Below are 8,101 nucleotides of genomic sequence, written 5' to 3' on the forward strand. Positions count from 1 at the left end.
TCCGTTTTGTGAAAGGTGGCTCTCCACCTATTTTTTTTTCCTTCACCACGCAGTGAGTCGGCTCACACCATGACAAGGAGTCGCTGAGAATTCATTTAGCAGAAGAATATTGCTCCTTCATGCCACATAAATTGCGATATTACAGAAACAATTATAGCGGAGAGCGGCTTTGTGTAAAGGAATGTGCCTGGTGGTTCTCCCAGACCCGGTGCTGTGACTTCGGTGCTTTGGGTTAAAATATTTAAATTCTGTGTTTCAGCTGCGGTATGGGCAATTGCTCCGAAGTCTGGGGGAGCTGAGGTGTGTGGGGTTGGGGCAGGCGCCTCGGGGACCCCCTGGGGACAACAGGGATGCTGGGCGGCTGCGGATCCGCAGGGATCGTGGCAGACCCTGATGGCAGAGGCACAGGGAAGGGTTTTCTGCTGGGAGCAAAGTTCAAAAAGAAAGGCCAGGTTCCTCCACGTTGTACCTTCCTGAATCAGATCTGGAGACCTCCTGTAGTGCATCATCATCTGATCCCAAGCACTACTACATGCTCAGCAGGGAATGGCTGGAGAGCAGCCCTGAGGAGAAGGACCTGGGGGTGCTGATTGAGGAGAAGCTCATCATGAGCCGGCAATGTGCGATCGCAGCCCAGAAGGCCAACCGGATCCTGGGCTGCATCAAAAGAAGTGTGGCCAGCAGGGCGAGGGAGGGGATTCTGCCCCTCTACTCCACTCTGGTGAGACCCCACCTGGAGTGCTGCGTCCAGCTCTGGAGTCCTCAACGTAAGAAGGACCCAGACCTGTTGGAGCAGGGCCAGAGGAGGCCACAAAGATGACATTCCACAGGGGTGGTCCATAGACTAAGGGAACGATAGATATCTGTGTGTTATATCAAAGGATGGGAAGCGGGGTGGTGGTTGATAAGGATGTATTGGATAGTGTGGGACCTGAGCATGCCGTAAACGGTAGGGAATAAGGCATGGAGAATGTCACGGTTTCAGCTGAGATAGAGTTGACTTTCTTACTAGCAGCTGGTACAGTGCTGTGTTTTGGGTTTGGGATGAGAACGGTGTTGATGGCACACTGGTGTTTTCGGTTGTTGCTCATCGGTCAAGCCTTTTCTGCTCCTCACACCATCCCACCAGTGAGTAGGTTCGGGGCGGGGGGAGCACAAGAAGTTGGGAGGGGACACAGCCGGGAGAGCTGACCCCAAGTGACCAAGGGGATGGATAGAGTCCACAGTCCTGGTGATGGTCTCAAGCGTGACTTACTCTCTGGGTGTCGCTGGATTTCTTCATTGTAGCCAAGATCAGTATCTGGGTCTTTGCTCTTCCTTCCCTGGGGACAATAACAGTGTCACTTGTGCATGTACACAGGGAGTGTTTTGGTGGAGTATTTTTGGTTTTGCTATTTAGCTGGCCACGATCAATACAGATAGCTTTTTCGCAGCCAAAAAGATGACAATTTTATGAATGGAGTTTAATAGCACAAACTTCATATGATGCAGAAGGAGATAAATGGAGCACAAATGGAAAAAGCACTTCACCCCCAGGCCCCATTGTTTAGTGTTTCATAAGCGATTAATCGCTTCATCCCCATCAAGTGCAATTGTCAATTCAATAAGCTCCGAGGTATTCTGAATGGCGCTTGGCAAACAAATTCCTAATGTAATTACATCTAAATGGAGTGTGAGAGCGTGCGCGCGTGTGTGCGGGAAGGAGGGAGAGATCTATATTTTTCGATGTAGCGGTATAACGACTCCATTGCACGTGGGCTGATACGGAAACCCCGGCGGAGGGGGGAAGGGCTGGTCTTGCTCCGGTGCGAGAGTTTTGGGATCAGCGGGGACTTTCTCCCCGGGGTTAAGCTGGTGATGCCGGAGCATCGCTGCAGATGGGAAGTGCAGGAGGTGGGATGGGAACCGGCTCTTTCCACTCGAGGTGAAACGGTAACGGTGGCGAAGCCAGCGTGATCCCGACCCCGCGGGCAGGTCGGGGTCGTGATTCCTGTGGAAACCCCCCTCCCTTTCCTTCCTGGCGCTGCCTGCAGCTGCCGGCTCTCTGCCTGCCCTCTGCCCTCAGCACGGGGCGGCTCTGGAAAGTGCGTGGGGAAAAGTACCAAAAGTACCAGGAACGCTTCAATGATCATTTTGCTTTTCAGGAGAGCAGAGCCTGAAATGTTGGGAGAAAGGGAGTAACTCCAGGCTGGCGCTCCGGTGCCCCGGATCATGGTCATGGATGCGGACTTGAAACACTGACCGAGAGCAGTATATTCTTGCTGGGCTTGTTTAACACTGGCGTGAAGTCATGGCTTGTGGCTCTCTTAAGTGCAACTCAGGTGGTGTGTTTATAAAGAGACACCATTAAGGCAAAAATAATGCTCTGGCTTTGCCTGTAACCCGCTCCCCTGCCCTCTTGCATCCGACCGGCGTGATGCCGAGAGCAAACCGGTGGCTCCGTCCCAGCTCCGGCGCGCGGGGCTGGCTGTGCCAGAGCGGGATGCTTCCCATCGCTGAGCCCCGGGGCGGGCAGCCTGGGCCAGCCCTGGGCTCCGCCGAGATCCAGTGCCGAGGCTGCTCCGTAATAAAACAGGTATCGTCAGGTTCCTCGGCGTGTTGCGACGCGGCAGCCCGAGCCCTTGAAAGGGCTGCGATAGGGAACAGTGTTGTCTGTCTTAGATGGTATCTCAGACTCGACACAGACGAGTAAAATGCCAGGCTGGATGTTTGCAGAGACTTGTCAAGCCGAGGGAAACTGTGCCAATGCGAAACATTGGGGAAGAGCTTAAAAAGGCAGACAATGGTATGTTCGCTTGCTGAGCTCGCCTACGGGTTGCTTTCCCCCTTGACAGAGTTTTTCAGCCGGTCCGTGGCTGTCAGGGGAAGGTGCATCCTCCACTGGCATCATCCAGCTGGAGAGACCCCATGTCCCCTCCGTCCCCATCCCTGGGGGCCTCTCGGTGACACCCAGAGCTCAACCCGGGCCAGGGATGTCACACTGTGGCGCTAGACATGCCCAGGATGGCAAATTTCTCACTGGACATTTAAAGAATAACTGCTTCATGTTAGTACTTCCTCAAGCCCTTTTTTGTCCCTTTCTCTGCTCATAAATGAGATTTTTTTTCTCCCGTTGCCTTGCAACAGGGAAGGTGGACAGCAGCGCGGGTCGGGCTTCTCCACTCTCTGGTGCTTTCTGGAGCATCCTGGCCAACATCAGGGATAATATACACAAATGAAATGAAAAAATTAAATGCTTTGTGTCGCATCCTGCTGGTATCTCCGTCCGCACCTCTGTACTGAAATAGCACTCACGGGGAGACGGGGTGCAGTGGGGGCTTAACTCTGCCTTTTACCCCTCACGGAGAACCTCACTCTTGCTGCTGAGGGATTTTTTTTCCGTCTTTTTTCCACCTTACCTGGAGTGACCTCGCGTTGCGTTTGTGGCACGGGGATCTTTGCGTGCGGGCGAGCGGCGGTGCCTTTGGCAGCAGCGTTCAATGTGGCACCGTTTCGGTGCTGCCGAGCTCCTGGCCGGCAGCATTTCCCCTGCCAGGGCGGCCGCGCATCCCGCTGCTGGAGGTTGCTGCTCTGAAAAAGCCTCTCCTGGTTATTGGACTCGTATTCCCGGTTGGCGCTCTGGAGGAGCCTCTGGTAAAGCACCTCTGCCACTTCTTTCCGCTAAGACTCCTGGTAGAGGGGGAACAAAACACAACACGGCAGTGTCTGACCTTCTGATTCCACTTAACCCAACTGGGAAAAAAAAACACCCTTATTTGTCCTCAATTTCAGCATTTGGCTTCACTTTTACAGTTCCATTTAATTAGCTTTAAAAGGGTCAATTTTCAGTCTTAACAATTAAAGCATTGACTTCGTGTTGCCAGAGCTTGTCTGAGCCCTCGCTGCAGAAAGCATCTTTGCAAAACTTGTCTCCTTGAACATTTAAACTGTCAGACCTAATTATCCGCATTGCTTCAGCTGAATGGGTTTCTTCCCTCTCAGCCAGCAGCAATATTTTGTTACTGTCTATGAAACATAAACTGCATCCCGAGTTAGGAGCAGCCGTTTTCCGAATCGCTGCTCGTACCGTTGCCGTGGATTTTTTGCCTCTCGAGTTGCAATCTAAAACGCTCAGCCCTTTGCAAAACGTTCCCCGAAGGTGGATGGGCTCCCGCGCCGGAGCCGCATCAGTGTCCTCCTCTGCCTTCTGCCTTGCAGAAAAGCCCGAGCTGGATGAGATCACCCTGGAGCGAGTGCTGGAGGAGCTGGAGACCATGTGCTACGAGAACATGAACATCGCCATCGAAACGGAGGAGGGCTTGGGCATCGAGTACGACGAGGACGTGGTGTGCGACGTCTGCCGCTCGCCGGAGGGGGAGGACGGCAACGAGATGGTCTTCTGCGACAAGTGCAACGTCTGCGTGCACCAGGTGAGCCCCCGCGGCCGGGGAGGGCGGCCGCACATCACGCTGCGATACCTTCCTCTGGGTTCCTGCCATCCCTGCCGCCCCCCTTCCCCTCAGCTGCTGTAGAGCCCCGTTAAGCTTTTCTGATGGATTCCCAGCATGGCTCCAGCGGAGTGAGCGTAGCAAGTGGGGTCTCGGGCAGCTGGCAGCCAGCAAAGTTCCTTTTCTTACTTTCTTAGTAAGAAACTCTTCGTAAGTGCCCAGAGAAATGCACAACCAGAGGTTGAAAACCACTTCTTGCGAGCTTGCTTTGCCCCCTCCTCCTCATCCTCTGGTCTCTGTGATATTTTAGTTTATGCCTCCTCTTCCATTAATGTGCTCATTCTTCTTTTTTTTTACCCCATTTTTCTTTATTAAGCTGCAGCCGTGGGACCTTTAACACCCAGGGGTGACCAGCACCGTGTGCGGGACTGGCTGGTGGGCTGGGATGGATGCAGGGCTGCAGCCCTGCACTCGCCGGAGGGGTGGGCTTGCCCGGACCTCCAGTGTCCTCCACAGCGTTATACTGGGGTTGGCAGGACCTCCCAGTTCCACGAGCGCCGTCTCACACCGCAGGGTGCCCCTGTCCCAGGTTCCCTGCTGTACGACTGTAGGAGTTCATTTTTATTTTGCTGCCTGGAGGAAAATAATTTTATTTTTAGAATCGAATGCAAATGCTTCAAGCCCTTGCTGGGGGTGGGGGGAAAACCTTGACGAGGAGAAGGCAGCCGTGCGATGGTCACCCCACGTCCCACCTGGGCCTGGGGAGGTTTTGCTGGTCGTGCTTCGAGGGGGAGCGCCGTGCGGTGCCGGGCTGGTGGTGGCAGCTCCTGGGCTTCACCCTCTCTGTGGGCTTTTTGGTGGTTTTTTTTTTTTTCCCCCTCTGAAGAGAGCCATTTGCTCATCTTTTGGGCAGCTTTTCCATCAACGCTTCCTGGAGGTGGGAGAGCGTTGGAGATATCTATAGTTGCGGGAGGTGGGTGTTTTGAATGGTTTCCATCAGTGAATCAGATTCCATGAAATACCGGGACGATTCAGGGTTGGAGTTTGGGTTTGGTGGTTTTTTTTTTCGTGTGTTGGGGTTTTTTTAACAAGCCCAAGTGGCAATGTCAGGCCGTGAGCTGACCCGTGCTGGCAGGCAGGGGCTCAGGGGGAGGGAGGTCAGCGTGCGTGGGGCTGCCGTGGGGATGGACGGACCCCGGCTGTGCCCCCCATGGGCCGTGGCACCCCACGGCCTCCGCTTTCAGCAGCGACCCCGGTGCTGGGAGCAGAGCAGTGCTGCAGAAGGGGATGCGGTGGGCTGGATTTCAAGGCTGTTGAAGGAAAAGGGGAGATTTTCCATTGTTTTCAGGGAGCAGAGTCCAGCCCTAAGCCCGATGCCAGCCCATAAGATGCCTGTGATTTAATCTCTGCTCTGGTTTATGCCCTAAGACAGAAAGTCCAGAGCCAGAGCGCGGGGTGTTGCACGGCATGGTGTAACCCCGTGCCTTTGCCAGCCCCACATCTGAAATTTATTGGGGACGGTGCTTTCCTGAGCGTATCTGGGTGCCGATGCCACGGGGTTTGTGTATTCGGGCAGTGGCGGGGAGGAGCTGGGGTACCGCGGGACACGGCCGGAGAGATGCCTCATCCTCCTGCATCCCAGCGGGACGGGCAGAGGCAGGGTTGTGCACAGACACACGTTGGTGGGTTATGGTGCCGGAAGGTTATTGTTGTAATCATCTCATCTGCATAACATGAACCACGAGGCTTGCTGTTAATTAATTCCTATGAAGCGTAGCTTTTGGAAAACACATGCAATCTTCATTTTGAAATTCTCAGCAAGGAGGAAGAATCTTCCCCCCACTCCCCGCTGCTAAATCGTTGTGGTTCATCGCTCTCGCGGTGGCAACATCGCGCTCCTCTTTAGCAGGGGAATGATCCGTCTCCAGCTTCCAACCACCACCCCGTGCTCCTGTCATTACCGAGTCCCCATGCCCGGGCGTGGGGACACAGCCGAGCCCTCCCTCTGTTGCATGGACCACACCAAGCTTTGCTGTGGCTCAGCATCCTCCTCGGGGTTTTTTTTTGGCATCATCTTTTGGGTGACGTTGCACCCGTGACAGGCGCAGCAATAAAAATAGCTGCTCCGCTCCTACTCAGCATTGCTCTGGCTCCATGTTCCCGGAGCACCTTCTGGCTGGTGCTGGAGTGGGAGAGCGTTTAGCTGATAAACCACTTCATTTCCAGAGCTGCTCCTTGTCTGGGACAGAAACCCTGTAGTATTTTCTCCTTGGAGCAGAACTGCACCTTTAGCTGCTCTAAAACCGCTAGGAATAAATAACTGAGAGCCAAGACTCTGCTAGAGATGCACACCTGGTCATAATTCCTGTTTTCCCCTGGATTTTGAGACCAGTCTGCCAGTTTATTCTCCTGGTAGTACATAACAGGCTGATTTTTGTCTGGTACTAAATCAGATGTTTTATAAAACTGTTACGGGAATGATTTATCTGTCGGATTTGGAGGTGCTGTGAAACACACAGTTAAAGTCTCTCTGAACTGTGTAGACTTCACGACAATGATATTACCTCCCTTAATTCCTTATTATCCCAATAATCTGTTCATGAAGTGGCTTTTTCCCCTTGGAAATCACTTTCGGAGTCGATTTGTGCTCGGGGGCAACCTCAAGCCGTGTTATAAAGTCGGTTCTGGGCCAGGAAAGACTGAGGATACGCTTTTCCCACGCTCACGCGGCTCCGCGCGCCCCCTCTGCCCCCGTCCCCACCTGCAGCACTGTCATTCGCGGTGATGGTGACCTGTGTCGGCAGGGTGAAAAGCTGTGGTTTTTTGGGGGTAAACTTCTAGAAGTGAAGTAGATAAATGCCTGGGCTCAGTTTGCAGCCGACAGCGCTGGGGATCCGTATCGGCACTGCCCGCCTGCTTCCGGAGGGACGTCGGGGCAGCCAGATCTAGAGTTAATTCCATCGCCTGGCTTAAAATAGTGACGCAGCCCCACGTCAGCGCCTAAGGCAGTTGTCTGCCACTCTCCGAAAACCCTTTAAGTGTGAGTTATCGGGACCTGATGGTTAAAAACTGTCTAGTTTTAGTAGTAGTTGTTTAATACACTCATGAGTTATGGCCGAAGTGGAAAGTTATTTTATCATCATCATTATGTGGTAGGCTTATCATTTGGCTCTTCCCCAAGTATGGAAGAGCAATATTTATGAAACACTTTGGCTTCTCTGCCTCCTGCGCAATGGCAGCAGGCCGGGGAGCTCTGTGGGCGACCGGAGTCCTTTAATTCTCACTCTCTTGGCCGTAGACTTGTCCTTAGAATGATAGAATGGTTTGGATTGGAAGGGACCTTTAAAGGTTCATCTAGTCCAACCCCCCCAAAAATGAGCAGGGATGTCTTCAACAAGATCAGGTTGCTCAGAGCCCCGTCCAACCTGACTTGGAATGTTTCCAGGGATGGGGCATCCACCACCTCTCTGGACAGCCTGGGCCAGTGTCTCACCACCCTTATTGTAAAAAATTTTGTCCTTATATCTAAGTCTGAGTATCCCCTCTTTTAGTTTAAAACCGTTCCCCCTCATCCCATCGCTCCCCTCCCTGATGCAGAGTCCCTCCCCAGCTCTCCTGGAGCCCCTTTAGGCACTGGAAGGGGCTCTGAGGTCTCCCCTTTTTCGCCTTCTCTT

General features: G+C 53.4%; 1 protein-coding gene across 1 annotated transcript in view; it reads left to right on the plus strand.

Annotated features, from left to right (window-relative positions):
- Positions 1-8,101, plus strand: part of JADE2 (jade family PHD finger 2) — a 78,221-nt gene that overhangs the window by 46,636 nt on the left and 23,484 nt on the right. Inside the window, exon 5 of the mRNA XM_009890910.1 lies at positions 4,198-4,409. Within this exon, the coding sequence (XP_009889212.1) occupies positions 4,198-4,409 (212 nt within the window). The remainder of the gene's footprint in view (positions 1-4,197; positions 4,410-8,101) is intronic.

Source organism: Charadrius vociferus, unplaced genomic scaffold (assembly GCF_000708025.1).
Source record: "Charadrius vociferus isolate BGI_N301 unplaced genomic scaffold, ASM70802v2 scaffold370, whole genome shotgun sequence".
In the NCBI taxonomy this organism is placed as follows: Eukaryota; Metazoa; Chordata; class Aves; order Charadriiformes; family Charadriidae; genus Charadrius; species Charadrius vociferus.